At 51.0% G+C, this 16,683-nt stretch overlaps 6 protein-coding genes across 6 annotated transcripts; 3 read left to right on the top strand and 3 right to left on the bottom strand.

Annotated features, from left to right (window-relative positions):
• Positions 1–176: 176 nt before the first annotated feature.
• BDZ99DRAFT_524292 (Bromodomain-containing protein) lies at positions 177–2,966 on the top strand (the record flags this gene model as incomplete). Its single annotated transcript, XM_033725886.1, has 7 exons — positions 177–260; positions 524–615; positions 714–756; positions 806–865; positions 1,053–1,772; positions 1,824–2,499; positions 2,551–2,966. The coding sequence occupies 7 exons, from the start codon at positions 177–179 to the stop codon at positions 2,964–2,966; spliced, it is 2,091 nt and encodes a 696-aa protein (XP_033573027.1).
• A 3,515-nt stretch (positions 2,967–6,481) lies between these two features.
• On the top strand, positions 6,482–7,478 carry BDZ99DRAFT_103344 (uncharacterized protein). Its single transcript, XM_033712334.1, has 4 exons — positions 6,482–6,545; positions 6,603–6,850; positions 6,898–7,015; positions 7,241–7,478. Exons 2-4 carry the CDS (start codon positions 6,662–6,664, stop codon positions 7,333–7,335), a joined length of 402 nt encoding a protein of 133 aa, XP_033573026.1. The 5' UTR covers positions 6,482–6,545; positions 6,603–6,661; the 3' UTR covers positions 7,336–7,478.
• A 1,565-nt stretch (positions 7,479–9,043) lies between these two features.
• BDZ99DRAFT_574286 (uncharacterized protein) lies at positions 9,044–10,707 on the bottom strand. The gene is made up of 2 exons (XM_033728361.1): positions 9,976–10,707; positions 9,044–9,928 (listed from the first exon to the last, which is right to left on the bottom strand). The coding sequence occupies exons 1-2, from the start codon at positions 10,649–10,651 to the stop codon at positions 9,177–9,179; spliced, it is 1,428 nt and encodes a 475-aa protein (XP_033573025.1). The 5' UTR covers positions 10,652–10,707; the 3' UTR covers positions 9,044–9,176.
• Positions 10,708–12,999: 2,292 nt separating this feature from the next.
• BDZ99DRAFT_524290 (uncharacterized protein) lies at positions 13,000–13,455 on the bottom strand (the record flags this gene model as incomplete). Its single annotated transcript, XM_033725885.1, has 2 exons — positions 13,000–13,284; positions 13,342–13,455. 2 exons carry the CDS (start codon positions 13,453–13,455, stop codon positions 13,000–13,002), a joined length of 399 nt encoding a protein of 132 aa, XP_033573024.1.
• Positions 13,456–13,636: 181 nt separating this feature from the next.
• BDZ99DRAFT_510955 (DHS-like NAD/FAD-binding domain-containing protein) lies at positions 13,637–14,589 on the bottom strand (the record flags this gene model as incomplete). Its single annotated transcript, XM_033724508.1, has 4 exons — positions 13,637–13,935; positions 13,998–14,195; positions 14,256–14,396; positions 14,463–14,589. 4 exons carry the CDS (start codon positions 14,587–14,589, stop codon positions 13,637–13,639), a joined length of 765 nt encoding a protein of 254 aa, XP_033573023.1.
• A 186-nt stretch (positions 14,590–14,775) lies between these two features.
• BDZ99DRAFT_103253 (uncharacterized protein) lies at positions 14,776–16,679 on the top strand. Its single transcript, XM_033712333.1, has one exon. The coding sequence runs from the start codon at positions 15,260–15,262 to the stop codon at positions 16,541–16,543; it is 1,284 nt and encodes a 427-aa protein (XP_033573022.1). The 5' UTR covers positions 14,776–15,259; the 3' UTR covers positions 16,544–16,679.
• Positions 16,680–16,683: the final 4 nt, after the last annotated feature.

Genomic DNA, 16,683 nt, shown 5'->3' with positions numbered 1-16,683 from the left:
GGTCCGTGCGCCCCACGTGACGCGACTCCCAACACGCCCTGACCAAAACGCCAGGATAGCGAACGCGAATGAGGCCCATTTCACGCCCGCCGTCGCAACCACCACCACGCCGGATCTGTGCCTGGAGATACCGAATTTATCATTGACTCCACCGCAGCGACCTAGCTGCAGCAAAAATGGACCGCGAAGCCAAGCGCAAGGCAGCGAGCAATGCGACGCTGGACCACGAGGGTCGCGCAGCCAAACGCCAGAAGTTGCCGGTGAGTGAATCGAATGCGCCGGTGGTGAGAGGGCGGGCGGCGCGCAGACGGCGAGCAGTGGCTTGGTGGTTGGGATTGGGCAAGATGCTCCTTGTCGACGAGCGCGACGCTTAGGGCTCGACGACCAGCAGCATCTCCCACCTCGCACCTCCATGCCCCTCCGCACCGCACGCCCGTCGAACGCACCGCCGCCGCTGTCCACCGCCGCGGCCTCGAGTCTGCGGGATGCACGGGAATAGCACGACTGACGCGATGGATTGCAGGGCGACGCTGACCCCGTCATCGAGACGGTCGAGACGACGACGACCGTCGGCCTGAAGTTCGTCGACTCGCTGAAGGCCGCAAAGGACAAGACGTGAGTGCCTCCTGTGGCTCGGGACTGCGCCAGCCTCGCCTGGTTGCGATCGGAGAGCATGTATATGCGCCTGCTCAGCCGCTGACATTATGCTATAGAGGTCGCCCGATTGCTACCCATTTCCTTACTCTTCCAGACAAGGTAAGCCTTCTACATCCATGGGATAGGCCTGGGCTAACAGCTGCTGCAGAATGTGCTCCCCGTCTACTACGAAGAGATCCTCCTCCCTGTCGCAATTGACACCATTGAAGTACGCATGCCCTCCATTCCCCATCCTACACTCTCGAAATACACCGGGAAGACCTTTCAGCCTTGTACACACGATCTAGAGATGCGTGGACATCCTCCACTGCAAGGGCTTCACCCATACAGTCGCTTAGAAGGGATATCTAGCGTAGTAATGGTATTGGAACATTTGCTAACAGTGGTAAAAACAGAACAAGCTCAAAGCCGGACAATACTCCTCCCTCGCTCAGGTCGAAGGCGACCTCAAACGGCTGGTCCACAACGCCAAGACCTTCAATGACAGGAAATCTCTCATCTACGACGATGCGGAGCGAGTTCGAAAGACGGCATCGAACTTCATGGTCAAGCATAACCCTGCCTACCGGGACCCTGGATACATTGCTGTTCCGACGCCGATACCAGAGCATTTGGTGAAAGAGAAAGAGAAGGAGAATGGAGTCACCGGGTCGGCCGTCAAGCCAGCGGCCGGAGTGCACGACAGTGCTGATCGCTCACGACGTGCAGCGCCTGCTCAACACACCCCAGCACCAAAGAACTTGCGCGCAACTAGCCGGTCTGCTGTTACCGAAGTCGACAATGCCGATTATAACAACAAATCATTCCAGCAAGCCCAGGAGCAGATCGTCGAACAACTAATACATTATACCGAGGCCGACCTCCAGATATTCCAACCTTTCATCAACCTGCCGAATCGGTCCCTGAAGGATTATTACCAAACCATCAAGACCCCAATGTCGTTGATGGGCGTCAAGAAGAAGGTGCAAGGGGTTAGAGGCAGAGAGCCAGCTACAGGTTTCACCGATTTGAAGAGCTGGAAGGCATTCGAAGATGAGATGAGCCTGATTTGGCGCAATGCCAAAGCGTATAATGAGGATGGCAGTGACATATTCAACCTGGCTGTTGAGTTCGAGGTACTATATTTTCCCTTTGTGACAATGAACAGCGTTAGCTAACAGCCACAGGAAATTTTTAGACAACGTCTCGCAGAAGCGAAGTCGAAAGTGGAAGAGCCGCCTCAGCCAAAGTTGAAGATCAACATGTCCGCGCCAAAACAACAGTCCATCAAATTGAGGATAGGAGGCCTCAAAGGAAGTCCCGCCCCTGGTACCCCAACGCCAGATACACCAGCCGGCCGCAGTTCAGGTACACCGGGCGTCATCGTCGATAGCGGCGCGCTAGAGAGGCAGCGAAGCCACGTCCAAGCCAGCATGAACGGGCAGAGACCGACTTCTTCCGAGACACCGTCCCAGATTCAAGGACCTCGCAACCCATTCGGTGGTGGTAGGTCTGGATCGGGATCCATTCCTCCTCTTAGTGGTGATGCAAGCTATGGTGCTGCCGCATCTCCAGGCTTGAACGGTGTCAAGACAGAAACTTACCATGCTCAATCCCCTGCTCTCGATTCGATTCGCCTCTCGAGTGCAGCTCCCGAGGTGCAGAACCTACGTCTCGGCGTTCCTGTGCATACACCGCTGGGCGGCTCAGTGATGCCACCACCACAACATATCACACCACGACCCGCGAGTGGCAGTCCTCTCCCATACCCACACATGGGTCAATCCGTTGGATACAACCCGCAGAACTACACTACGCAACCACCCCCGGTTTTCGAGAACCACGCACGGGCCGCTGGCAAGGGTAAGCCTTTCAACATTATATACCGTATCAATCATACTAACGTCGTCAAAGTTGGCTCAGATGCCCTGCTTCCATCGATACAACTAAACACCCACCCGCTTCTCAGCCAGCATAAGCCGTGGTCCCACTTCATCCCAGCCTCGCGCGACAGCACACAGCAATCGCTCACCCTCACCCTCCCCGCCGCGTACCACTATCTCCAGGTCGTCCCGCACATTCCCGTCGCTACGACGTCCCGCCTCTACCGCCTCTTCGTCACGGTCAACAATACCCGCATGCTGGAAGTCACGCGGCAGGACGGGCAGAAAGAGAAGGGCCGGCCGGTGTTTGAGGCTAAGCTTGTGCAGGGCGTCAATAGGATCGAGGTCGAGGCAGTCGCGGAGAAAGAGAAGGAGAAGAAGAGCGATGGGAAGGGCGAGGTGGAGGGGGAGAAGTGCACGATTTTTGTGCATTTGATGAGACCGTGAGCATGAGACATGTAAAGACGGGTTTGTGTTGCGTGGATGATTGGGGGCGGGTTCTGCGCGGCGGTAGTATGACCGCTTATCGATTGCGCATACGGAGCACGGCCGGGCAGCACACACATCTGGGTAGTTTCACGGGTTGGCGTTTCGAGAAAGCGGAGTAGGCGGTGCCATTTCCTTTTTGTGAGGGGCTTTTATTCTTTCGGAGGCATGCTTTTGCGCGACGGTGCACGGCCGACGGTGTGGGCGTGCGGTTTGTGTTGTATTTCTCAGTGTTATTCGATTCTTTTGCCTGGCGGCTAAGCACTGAGTGGTTTACTGCTTTTGGGTGTGGTTGAAAGATGCAGCTACAGGATTTGTGCTGGGAGCGTGGGTAGAGGAAGGAGCATTTAGGTTGGAGTGGGACTGCATATGGGAGAGCGAGGTGGTTAGGTACTGAATTGAATGCATGGTTTAGATTACAGGTGGTGGTGTTTTGGGTGATGTGAGTATGCGTGAGGAGGGGCTGGGTAGGTAGGTAGGTAGGAATATTGTTATGTTGTTTTATTTTGTGCTATCAAAGAATCTCGACAAGTGTGAGTGAAGCTTCCATTCTCTTTCATTGAAGTCTGGCTGTGACATGTAATAGCCGCTTAAGCTGACGATAAGATCCCCAGCTCTCTCGGGCAGTCCTGTTCGTCGAACGTCCCTGGAAGCCGTCCTCCTAGTCTAACCGGCCAAGAGCAGTTGTAGCAACGATCGCGAGGTGTCGTCCTATAGGCATGAGTTATGGCAGCCGCCGCTCGCGGTCCTCCATGAGATCTCGCAAATCCCATCACGCTGAAGTGTTTAGGAGCCATTGCAGGCTGACCGCCAAATACCTTGGGCTCTCCGGAACACTTGACGAGCTTGTCGACATCATCGCCGCCATCGTCCGTACGCTAATCCCTACTTAGCATCCGTATTACAAGAGTTCGGCTTCGAGTTTTCGCGTCGTCTATGGTGAGTCCGTGAGAGGTGACCGGTAAGGAGGCGAATATTTTGGTGTAGTAGCTGTGGGGGTTTTTATGCGCAGAGGATAAGTCTCAAGTGCAAGGCTGGATATTCATCGTATGTGTAGTGTTTCGAGGCGTGTTTCTAGGGTGTAGGGGCGTGGGTAGGTAGGTGTTTTGCCCTGTTTTTTTCGCGGCACGCGAGCGGACCCCACTATTTTGATGGCGCGTCAATATTCTTATTCCAAATTCTCGCCAGGCATGCTCTGCGACTAGATGTTTCCTGTCCTGGTTTCAATTCTGTGCTAACAGGTGTGGTTGTTGAGTTATTGGAGAAACTGTGGTGTTGGCGTCGAAAGTCGAAAATATTCAGTCGCTAGGTGCTTGACACTTTTTGTTCACGCTTGGCGGCGGCCAAGAGTTGCCGGATATGTAGGTGTTGTCGGCGGCGGAAGTATATAGCCCCGAGGTACGAAGTAAGTCGGTCGGGGTGGCCGCTGCATAGGAGAAAGCCGCCTGTAGGGCATTTCAACGCTTAGACGAAAAGTAGGTAGGTACTGAAGGCAAGGCGACATAGGGCTTGTAAATTCGAACCCTTAGTGCGTCTTTCTGGGGTGCTAATACGCTGGCAGCTATCTACCTAGGCAGGAGGCTTAGGCCCCTTTTCTCGTCGCACTCGCCGACCCCACCACTATTTTGATGACCTTACAGTTTTTCATTTCCAAAAGTTCGCCAAAAATTCTCCCTAGCTAGAGGCATCTCGCCATGATTTCATTTCTACGCTAGCATGCGTCGTTATTGAGTTATTTGAGAAAAGGTGGTGTTGGCCTCGAATCTCGACAAAATTCAGTCGCTAGGTCCTCGACACCTTGGCGGCAGGCCAAGAGTTCCCGAGTGGGGGTTTCGGCGGCCGAGGCACGTGGGAAATGAAGCTGGGGAGAGCGAGCGCGCGGCAGGAGAAGAGCTACCTTTCTATCAACCTTCTCACCAGTCAGGACTCCCTCCAGCTGAAAACCACGCCCTTTTCCTACCTCCAGGATCAAGGAGTCGCCCGTCAGCCAGACGAACTTGCCTCCCACTTGATCGGCCCTCACGTCTCGCGCGAATCAACCAAATCAAACGCCGATACAGCTCAGCAGTTCTCTCCCTCCTTTCAGTCCCAGTACGCGCACGAGCCAGCATCGAAACCACTGGGCTTCTTCAGAGCTATTTGATGAATAAATCCAGCTAACATCGAAATCGCCGTGCCCCAGGAAAAATCATAGCCCACGGTTTTCACAGTTTGTCATGGCCTTTCTCTCGTTCCTCCTCTTCGATAGTTATAGCGTTCGATATCTCGAGCGTTCGGCCATGGTGCTCCCATTCCCCCAGAAGTTTGATATCGTGGTCAGCCACAACGGCCTGGAATACAACTACTCGGGCAAGCGCCTTCTCCGACCTGGGCACAAGTTCGATGGAGACTGTGTCAATCAACACGGTATTTCGGCCCCTTGGTCCGCTCACTGCAGGAAAAGTGTGAGCAGTGATACAAGCTCGCCGGAGCCACAACGGAATTACCAGCCGTTATATCCCCTCGCCGCCACAGGCAGTAGAACCAGAACTAGCAGTACCGGCAGTACAGCGGGTTATAGAACCAAGACTGCCAAACTCTCTTCTCTGCCTATAAAGGCTTGAGCAACTGAATTTAATTCACTAACTCTAAATAGTTTAGTAGATTATTATATCTATATAGGCCCGCCGCTTATAACGCCGACTTTATAGAAGATTAGAAGTAGAAGCAGGGCAATAATAGATACTAGGATAATATGCAGGCTAGTATAGAGGAAACTATTACTTAAGTAGGCTTCTATAATAACTCTTGCAAGAATCTTCTTAAAGCTAGCTAAATTGTGATGGGCTGCGCCCTGTTTACGGGCTATGCCCTGGTGGAAGCTCCTACGGCCGTAGGCCTCCGGAGCTGGCTGCTAGCTAGCTGTCGGCCGTGCACGAGGCCGGGCTTGGCAGGCCCCTTTTCCAGCTCTTCGAGCTGGCCTGCTTCCGTCTCTTCTTCAATAGAATTATTCTGTTCTCGCATACTCGTTGGATAGGCCTCTGCCAGCCCCTTACATAAATAATATTATAGGCGCAGAAATCTAGTTAAAAGGCTTTTTAAGGTGTTTAGCATAATAACAAAGTAATAATATTATACTAGTAATAGTGCCTTTAGTATTAATTTGCTTAAGCTAAGATAGCTTTTAGTAGAACTTAATTACTACCTTAAACAATCTGACGGCGTTTTCGCTGCCGATTTTGGAGGCTTGTGACGCCGTTTCGTAAGGCTGACTTACCGCAAAACCCCCCTAACACGTCAAAAAGGAAGGCATGAGAGTTGACGTTCGATGAGGCTCTGTGGCTTAGTCGTAGAACTACGCTAGTCGGCAAAACACGGAGAGTAGCGCGTGACAAGACCAGCACAAATCGGGCCGGAAATTGGAGCCCAACCAGGTGGGTGGTGGGGCAGTCACATGGTCTAGACGTTTGAGCAGATGCCTACCCCTCCGCCAAGATGTGCAAAACTGAACAACGCCTTGAAGACGCCCCCTTCTTCCGCAAAGCTTTTGTTGTCTCTTAGGTAAGCAATGCACCGTGCTCTACAGTTTTCTCCCATTTTTTTTAACATACTATTTAGAGATCCACGCGGACCTACCAAAATAAGTAACCCACCAACTCAATCTACCTATACTACCTATGCCATCGCATCTCCAGCAGTTCCTAATAGATATTGATACGGAACTGGAAAAGTGGGAGATGAAACATGAGACAGAATATACTGCTACAACGGCGCGACCAGATACCCTACAGAAGTGTAGCGCAGAGGGGCAGATGGCTGCCCTGAAAAGTCAGAGAGAGAATGTTCTGATGAAGCAATTTCCAGATGTACGTTTCTCTTAGCCTTCACTAATACACGTATCTAAATATACTAGCTCTCGCAGCGCACAGGAATTTTCCGAGCGGTTGGGCCACCCGGATCATACATAGGGGGCACAAGTGATCAGATAGTTATCCCCATTCGAATCACGAAGGACAGCGTATACATAACCCATGTAACGGTATTGCCCGTTACACGCGCTACGCCGTGGCGTAGCTTGCCCCTGGCCCTGCTAGCCCTAGCTCGCGGCCCGTCCTGTACATAGACCTGCCTCTGCCCCTGCTTCTGCTCTTCACCAATTCTCTTGATTCATCACACAGCTGTACGTAGCTATCATCAATTGAATCTAATGCTTGTTCATCTCGCGTTCATGTCTGATACATCGTCGTCGTGACAACCCAATACGAACACTCCCCAGATCGCAAAAGTATCTCTTTGGGCCATGCTATCTTCTGCGCCGCTGGGCAGTCGGCATATATCAGCGACGGCGTGAGTTATGTAGCGTGGATGCCATAAGAGGCTAGTCGGTTTGTTGGAGGGGAATATTGGAGAGGTTGGTTGGCATGCCGGCGGGCCATGCGAAAATGCCGCCCTATCTTAGCAATGCTATATTCTGCTGCAGCCCCTAATCTAGCTTTATATAATTTGTATATTAGAAAGCGCATTATATTAGCCCTAATTGCTGCAGATGCTTCTAAGCCATTGGATACACGGGGGGCGCCCCCGGGCCTTTTTGATTTGGGGCAGAGAGTAGCCAGGAGATTGTTAAAATCCGCGTTGCCGGCATCGTCTACGGCCTTGTTGTAGATTCGTGAGGCTGTTAATGATTTAACCCCAGTTCTGGCTTTAATATCAGCCCATTCCAAGCGCACCAAATTTCTGAGCGTAATTACAGCTGATTTCAATTGGATCGAGGTGTCAGACGCGCCGTTAACGCGCCCTCCGGCGTGGTGTTGAGGCATGTTGTGATGAATTGCTGGTGTAAACACCCGGATTTGGTTTTGTGTTCGTCACGTGATCGCTCACCGCCTAGATCTAATTGGCCCGGCGGCCTGTGCGCGGGCATGGCAGAAAATCAACATATTTGATTATTCATCGAGCCTGGCCCTTTGTAACGTAGTCTGCGGGTGAGTGGGCCCTTGGGCCATGCGGGCGAGTGGGCCACCCCATTATTGGCGCGATTTGGACGTTTTAGCACCCCAGCAATCTCAACAACTACAAAATATAAAGTACAATTTTAAGATGCTATATACTATCTAGCTCTTTCTAATAGCTAAGAGAAAGTTTGGAGCAATAGAGGCATGATTTGATTATATTGTATATAATACCTGATTTTGGGGGCCAAAACTAACCAAAACTTTACTACGGCTAAACAGGGCTGTTGAGAAATCTGAACAATGAACATATGATATTAGAATAGCTACTTATATTATTATTCCAAGTTACAGCTTGAAATATTTGGTGGTTGTTGAGATAGCTGGAGTGCTAAAACGTCCATGGCCCACTCACCCGCAGACTACGTTACATTGTGTCCCCTCCGACACGCTTGAAGCGCGCCTCTTGCGGCATACTTCCTAAGGTCACCGGCGACGAGCGGCCATCATAAATTCTCGCCAACCTGTTGCGCCATTCGCACGCGCTCGTCGCTCTTCGTTACACTCAATGACGCCCACCTATCTAGCACTTCTCTCATAATCTCTACCGTCGGGCCACAGTGCTCCTGCAGCACTGTGGCCCGTGTTGAAATTATCGCCCTGAAGGCATCAGCTTCAGTCACATGAAAACGTGCTGTCCTCTTGAGTACACATAATTTGTTGAACGGGAGTGCTAGAACCGTGCGCTATCAGACCCTTCAGTCGTGACACAGACTTTGTCGAGCGGGGCAAGATACTCGATCAAATCCACCAAAAATGTGGGTTCGGAGTTCTTCTCGCCACACATTATACCCTATAATCGTCTGTCAACATTCATTAGGACAAGCAGGTTGGGCATTGGGCAGGGCCGTGGTTGAGGAGATGGAGGTGGAGGTGGAGGTAGAGATGGAACTGTGTTGTTAGCATTAACCGGGTCGGGCATTGGACAAGATAGAAAGGGTGAAGACAGGCGCGAGGTCATTGATCTCCGTTGTGATTATCAGGCTGTCGAAGTGAGCCAGGTCGGGCGTTGGGTGACGTGGAGAGGGAAGAGATGGAGGCTGGACTCGTGGAGGCGGAAAAAAAAACACACATAAGTTGCCATTGTATTCGTTACGTGATCCACAAAATTCAGTAAGAAGAAAAAGTTGAGTACGAAGGAGAAAAAGCAACGTAGCAAGCGCATCAACAATCGGAGTAATCACTCAATCCTGCGTTCCCGGAGCACCGTTTCGATGGTAGTGAGCTCTTTCAGAACACTTGCCCTGAGATCGCCCACGCCCCATTTCAATATCTCGCCCAAAGCCTGCACAAATTCTCTCGCCTCCTTCCTAATCGTTGTCCGCCATATCCGTAGCACCGTCATGTGATACGCCTCGCCTATTTGGTAGTGAACCCACATTTCGTGAACAGGTCCTTCTGTCACCACTGAAAAAAGGATTTGCCGTGGTTTAGGTTGGTTACTAGAAGTATAAGGCACATGAATCGTTGCGATGACCTTCAGGTCGCGAAATATGTTGAGAGCACAGGCGCCGCCGACAGCAGCCTGATTCTGCACTCCAACCATATTCGACCCTGTAGCTAGTCCTTTTGCTTCTATAATAAGAAAAGGGAAGTGTAGACCAACTCCTGACTGATGCGGCCCGCTAAGAACGCGATTGTTGTCCTGGAGATCCCATAGTATCTTGCCTTGGAGCCGAGCGAAAGAGGTGTGGGCAAGTCCAAGGGCTATGTCTGGTTTCGGTATGGAAATACGATTAGGATCGTCGGTGACATCGCTAGGAGCATTGGATGGCGCGCTGAAGATTGGTGTGTCGGGGAAGGTTTGGGCCGGCAGAGGCGGAGGCAGAGTCTGATGTTCAGTTGTTAGTTGATGAGATTCGACATGAGGGGAGTCATTATAGAGTATGTCCTCGAAGGATGGTGGGGTTGGCCTGAGTTCGCTTGTCCATGCTACGGCAAAATTAGCTGTGTCGGAAAAGCGGAACGGACAAACCTACGCTTTTCGGACGCGCTCAGCTTTAGAATGTTCGGCCACAACTCTTGCATAGGCTCCACAAGAATCGTTAACAGATGGCTCTTCCACTGACCCTCCCCAGCACAGTCTTTGGTCATCTGCCTTGATTTACAACAGTATTTTTCTGCTAGCTCTGCAATTGTGCTTTGAATAGCCGGGACGCAAGAATTCCCACCGCTAAAAGAGGCATGCCCGATGTCGTCCAACATCGACACTCCAAATATATGCTTGAGTTGATCCGTCACGTCCCAAGGGGGGTCATGACAGTGGTCTACAAAGACGCTCGCATCGGCCATATTCCTCGATCGATATTGGGTGCTTGTCTTCTTGGATGGGCTCTGAGATCGTCGCCGGTAGCTCAGCTTCGATGGTCTTCTTCTTTGACTACTATCGTTCGATGTGACACTTGGCGTTGGGGGGCCCATTTCTGGCTCGCCGAAACTATCGTCGTGGCTTGCCCACTCTCCGATGGATAGCGTTGACTGCGAGCACAGCGCTTGGAGATTCTCAGGCGTCAGAGGAAGCGTTCGTGAGAGCCGCGATGAAGCGTCGAGGGGCAGGCAGCAGTGGCCAGTGTCGGAGGATTTCCTCAGTCGTTTTGGGGACAAAGGATGGCTGTGCGTCTGCTCGGAGTCTGGACAGGAGAGTGCACGCTTCATGGCGTAATTGAAATGTGTAAGAGAAAGGATGCGCTAGATGCTGGAGAGATGGTGAACTGAGAATGTTTTGGTGTTTGTTTTCACCAGCTTGCCAAGTCTGATCGCAGTTGTAGCTAATCCTATTTTGGTTAGGCGCGTATCATTCACCAGCAACCCCCACAGCGCAGAACGTCGATCTTCCTCAACAGGTCGCTCCGTTTCACATTGTGGATCGGTGCATGTGTCCGTACTCTGGCCTCCGGCCTCTTCCTCGTACTCTCCAGCCGCTCCGCTCAGTCGGACGTGGTCCTGATCTGTCCTGCAGCCGTGGCCGCTAGGACGGCTGCGCCACGCCCGCCTCGCTGATTCCATCGTAGTCGGTACCCTCGGATGGATTGCAATGTGGAGCTTTACGCTGAGACCGGCTCGGGGATCAATTTCTCACCCTCCTGGCGATAACCGCCATCTCTGCCTTTAACAACGCTTCTAACGAGTTGCCTTTTGAGTATAATTCTCTTAAATCTAAACTCTTAAATCAGGAGTCGATGGCAGTGGTACCTTTGCATCGCGAAGGAGCCTGACTTTCAGCCAAACCTTAGTTATAGGGATTTGTGGCTGAAACCATACCACTCCATGCATAACAAACCGCCTAAAATTGAAAATTTATATACTCTTACCCAAGGTTTAGTTCGTGGAGAGACTGTGTAGTATAACTGGAGATAATATATATTATAATTGTATTAACTTAGAGGTTTAGTTAATAAAACCTTATTATATTACCGGCCTTTACTCGGGCAGACTTAGCTAGCTTAGACTAATATATTTAGTAATTGTTACGACACTACTCCGTACGCCAGGCTGCCCGCAGGCCAGCCCAAAAGAACAGAACGACTGCGCTTTAATTGGAAGCGCAGGCGAATTGTAGCACCTTCATCGGAAGCCACTCAGCTGATTCATTCCACGGTATGTCCTTCACCCAAGCCTTGGTCCATCATTAATGCCCACTAGATGACGGACTTTAGCAACGACACTCGCGTAGTCCACTTAATCCAAGCAGTTTGCCATCCGTACAACGACAACTACAATCATTGGTCTCTTAACATCCAATTGAAGGACAATGTGACGAATACCGCAGTTGCAGGCTCGCTTCGCTGCCACATGACACAGTCTATACGGTTGTTGCCAACGCCTACGCCATCACAAACAATTATGTCCTCATTGTTGACTTTCCCCCAACCTCGAGCAATCTGCCAGTCGGCTATATTAGCCAAGTCATCCATCATAACAACCTCCACAGGTTCGAGTATTCATCCGAGGGATCCGGATGCCGACACTGGATGTAAATTTTGTCCATGTCTCCTTTGACCACCGAAGGCTGACGAAACAGCTATCTGGCCATCCAGCATCTCGAGACGGCGCGCTACATTGCCGCGGGAAGTGCTGCACGGCTTTGGCCGTACCTACACAGCTTCTGGGATAGTGTTGCTAATAATATAGGCGTGATGCAACCTCGTAGTCGACCATCAAAATTGATTTACGGGCTACCGCAGTAAAGGTCGCATGGAAGGCTCTGCGCTAGCGCAGGCGATGCCTTTTCAGACGGGATACGGTACAGGATGAACAGAGGACAGAATTTTCGCATTGTAGCAGTCATTCGACGAAAGCGAGCAGCTTGCCACGTGCCGCATAGTACGCCGATTAGATAACCCTAGAAATTGCTGGGCTGGCTGGCTTCCGCAACCCGCAGAGTCACCTGGCGCAAGAAAAGCATGTTTCAGCAAATTCCAAGAATGACTGCTAGCGATCAAAATGATGAAACCCAGGTAGCAGCAGTGCACGGGTCAGACGGCAAACCTGCTACAAATTGAGACGTGCGGCACAGTATCGCGTAGTTTGTTTAGGTTTTCTGTGTACTTTGGTCGCGCATAGATGTGCGGAGCCGGCACAGCATTAACAGTGAACATCGAATACTTCATAAGCCTACGCTCCAATACGTGCTCTCTGGGAGACCTTGGCCCCCGGACTGATAGATGGCCCTGGTCAGTGGCGCCTAGGTTTATTCGGCTTGTGACTCACAAAACATGGAATTGACTGTGTCGCAAAGATTCAACCACAATCTTTGCGCTCTCCAGTTCTTCATCAGACAAGGGAGCGAGAAATGGTCTTAGAAGATTGAAGAAGCTACGATCTCGCGGGAGGAACTGGTATAATATATGCTCGAAGAATCAAGGGAAATACCCGGCGGCGGACCAGTCGATGAGATAGATGCGACTGCCATCCACCATAATGTTTCTTGGATTAAAATCCAGATGGCACATAGATAGGGCATGGCGACGAAGATTAAGTTTGTGCCCTAAGCTGGGTGAACGTTAATTGAGCCAAAGTTGGAGGTCATTAGTCTCCGAAAACTCCACCTCCTCATGTTCAGGCCAGAGCACACCAGATACTAGCCCGCCTCCAAGTGATCCCGGCTTCGTCGCTCCCTGTTGATGGATATAATTTAAGACCTTGCCCAGCTCCTCAGCCATATTTTTTGCGCTCACCAGGTCAAGCGTATCGCCATCAACGTAGTCCATCACGATATACCCAATCTCCTCTTTCTGCACAAACTGATAAGCTGTCGGCACATTGACTATGTCTGCGTCGAGGCGCCGCTGTGCGACCTGTTAGTTCCTAAATTCTTAAGCGGTAACAAAATGTCCAAACTTCACGGCCAGGCTGTCTGTAATGCGCACCACCTTGTTTAAGCACTGCGGCGCTGAGAGAATCGTGGTTGTCGGATCGTGACAGAGCGAGATGATTCGATCGTCAGTGAGAGCAGACATAATGTTGAGAGGATGAACGGTAGATGTAAGAATTTGTTTGAACAATTCTTATCCTCGCTTAGCCGCTTTGGCGCACTCGGGAATTTGTTACACGTGACCTTGATTGCATTATAGAAAAACGGATTTTGAGATCCCGTGTCAAACATAAAGGAGCGAAGAATATATAAAAGACGGGATGTTATTAGGACCCAGCAAAGTCGATAATGATATTATTTTCTTGCGTGACGTCAACGTTTGAGAAGTTTAGTATTCTAGGTAGAATACTAGGTAGAATAACCGCGATATCTCCTTTGAAAAACCAGTCATTGTCATTTAATTCATCCACCAGCCGGTGGTCTTTTTCCGCATCGATGATAGCCAAAGATGCTCCACATGCTCGCGCTGTATCCACCCATTCTGCAGCTGGGAAAACTTCCAAGCTTGTACCAGCAGCGATCACCAGATCAATGCGTTCTTCCGATATCCACTCATCAATTCTGTCTGGTGCGCCAGCAGCGAGTCTCTCACCGAACCAAACAACTCCTGGGCGCAATAGATTGTACATTTGGGGCAATGTGGAAGGTCGGATAATGCTGCCGAGCGTGATTGATTATTAGCATTGGACAGCGACAGCAGGAACGGAATGTCATGCGGCTTATGAACGTTGGTGTTGTAATCGCATGTGGTACATCGAACAATCTTCAATGTGCCGTGAATGCCCAGTAGCCTTGACATGGGATGATCGGTTTGCTCGAGAAGCCCTGATATGATATTAGCGCACCGCCCGCACGATTCCTTGTCTTCCAGACTAATATCTGTACCATCGACATTTTGATTGATAGTCAACCATCCTTCATGCCACCTAGCAAGAGCCGCCAACGCATGATGTGCTGCATTTGGCTGAGCCGCCAATGACTTGAGTAAACGCTCGCCGTAAAAGCTCCACACTGTGACTGGATCCTCTTGAAACTTGTTGGGTTAGGCAAGCTCTCTCAAATTGATGTCGTTCCATAGCCCGTTCGTCCCACGCCAGGTGGCCAGACCAGATGGTGCGCTGAGCCCAGCACCCACGAGGCACAGAACCCGCGAAGATGCTTCCAGGAAATCTGCAAAAGTTGACCAAGCAGAATCATCGCTAGTATTAGCACCATCCATGCTGAAGCCAAGGTAGAGTTTGGGGGTGCCCGTGGCTCTCTAGCTCATATACAATATCTTGTTGCGAAGTTCGCTGGGGAGGTTGAATAAGCTGGCCGGTGTGTCGGTGGTCGTGGGGCATGCGGCACTAGCTGAGGTACCGATCAGCGTGGCGACCTTGCTTAAATTTAGGCGTCACAGCGGACACAAGGCTGATGATGACTTATCGCGCTACTATAAGGCTCTCAGGTGCGGATAACACCCTTTAATAAGTATCATGAGCGGTAGTTAGAAGTGGCGACCACCTCGTGCACGGTTTCCCGTGCATATATTACCATCTGTCCAATATGGCAAACTGCTCTCTTATTCGGAATGCTGAAAATACGACGAAGCTCTTCATTCAGCGGTAACGAGTATACGGGTTTCTATGACCAGGCAATGTACAATGCGTTTCCGCTATGAACTGACGATAAAGATGGATTGGCCTTGTAGTACAGTTGATCATATGTAAAACCATCGTGCTCATGAAGATAAGTTACTAGATATCTAAGTCAACCCTAAACTGTCCGAGCCTTGATGTATTTGGCTGGTGGATGGCTGTTTATTTCGTTCACTGACTGCATGAAAGACGCTTCTCGCCCCGGCACTGGCCAACTCACAACCTTTCATCACAGGAAAGTAGGAGGACCGAATGTTCGCTACGCAGGACCTACCTCCTCAACTCCTCTCCACAGTTTTCCACGCACTTACCAACCTGTCTATCAAAACCACCACCCTTCGGTCTACACCCAAACCCGACTCCACCAATCCGCAACATCACCACCATTTCAATCACCCTATTTCATTACGACTGTACCAAACCAATCACCACCAACTCGCAATGTCGGGTACCACTTTCCTCAGCCTGCCCGCCGAACTCCGACAGCACATTATCTCGGGGACCATATCTGCTATAATCAACAAGAAAGGTTATCGCATATCCACTCCATTCTTCGGAGTCTGCAAGACCCTACAAGCAGACATCAACGAGATCCTTCCGCTCTGGCTCCCCAGCGCCAGCACTGATCCCCTCGTCCTCATCAAGACCCCAGACCCCAAAACCTTCACGCACTTCCGCGCCTTTCAACAGCTCTTGAACGAGCGCGCAACACGACTGAAGAACTGCGCGTGGCTCGGCGTCCCAGAAATCACGATCCAAGTCTTCGATCAGATATGGGAAGGCATAAACTTCAATGAGGATAAGGAGGGTCTTTGGAGGATGTGCAAGATGGCGGCGGTCTACAGCACCCAGTACTCCAATTGGATCGATCGGCTTGCAGAACTCCCCGAGTCGGTGAAGACCGTCAAGCTCGATCTCACGCTTGGCCCAAAGGAAGCGATGCCGCTGCGAACGGCGCATACGGAGCTGCAGAAGATCTTCTGGTACCGGGCCTTGCAGTTGATCGAAATGATTTCGCATCCTCCTCGATACCTCTTGAGCCCGGAGTGTGTGAGCAAAGCTGAATATGAGGTGGTCGGAATGTTTCCTGAGTGGGCGGAGGTTGCCATGGCCACGCCGTCGATAGCAGAGAAAGTGTACTGGAAGGGGGAACCTGTGAAGTTCGGCGAGGGCCTCTTTGCTAGCTTCTTGAAGAATGTCCAGGAGAAGCGACAGGCGATTAAGTTAGAGATGGCGATCGCGGCTGAGATGGAGGCGAAGAAGCAGCAGACGTTGGTGAAGACGAGGGAGGCGAGGGAGACGATGATGGAGAAGATGATGCATCAGAGGGATTTCGGCAGGAGAATGTCGGAGCTGAAGAAGCGGAAGAGGGAGGAGGATGTGGATGTCGAGCATGGTTCCTACCAGAGCCCGAATGAGGCCAATCGACAGAAGAGGGAGTATGGATGTGTGGATGATGATGTTGGGGGTGGATTCGGATGGAGATTGTTTTTTCGGCACGGAATGGGGTGGGTGAGGTACGGGTTGAAAAAATGAGACTGAGACAATTATGTCCGGGGTATCTGCGATGTTGCTCTTCTACGAAGGCCGGCATACCTGGGTAGTTACGAAGGGGAATCACCGAGTTTTGAATAAAACCCTTTGAGATAGCTTTTGGAAATGTCAAAGCTCCTGTT

Source organism: Mytilinidion resinicola (genome assembly GCF_010093595.1).
Source record: "Mytilinidion resinicola strain CBS 304.34 unplaced genomic scaffold BDZ99scaffold_17, whole genome shotgun sequence".
NCBI lineage: Eukaryota > Fungi > Ascomycota > Dothideomycetes > Mytilinidiales > Mytilinidiaceae > Mytilinidion > Mytilinidion resinicola.
The sequence above is the reverse complement of the archived record's forward strand: the minus strand, read 5'-3'. Positions and strand labels throughout refer to the sequence as shown.

Bases quoted from the DNA above. Each gene is read 5' to 3' on its own strand.
- BDZ99DRAFT_103344 (XM_033712334.1), top strand. From the start codon at position 6,662: ATGCCATCGCATCTCCAGCAGTTCCTAATAGATATTGATACGGAACTG. The intron at 6,851-6,897 runs GTACGTTTCTCT...TAAATATACTAG, and splicing joins TGATGAAGCAATTTCCAGAT to CTCTCGCAGCGCACAGGAAT. The intron at 7,016-7,240 runs ATGTAACGGTAT...CGTCGTGACAAC, and splicing joins GGACAGCGTATACATAACCC to CCAATACGAACACTCCCCAG.
- BDZ99DRAFT_574286 (XM_033728361.1), bottom strand. From the start codon at position 10,651: ATGAAGCGTGCACTCTCCTGTCCAGACTCCGAGCAGACGCACAGCCAT. The intron at 9,929-9,975 runs GTAGGTTTGTCC...ATTTTGCCGTAG, and splicing joins GCTGAGCGCGTCCGAAAAGC to CATGGACAAGCGAACTCAGG.
- BDZ99DRAFT_103253 (XM_033712333.1), top strand. From the start codon at position 15,260: ATGTTCGCTACGCAGGACCTACCTCCTCAACTCCTCTCCACAGTTTTC.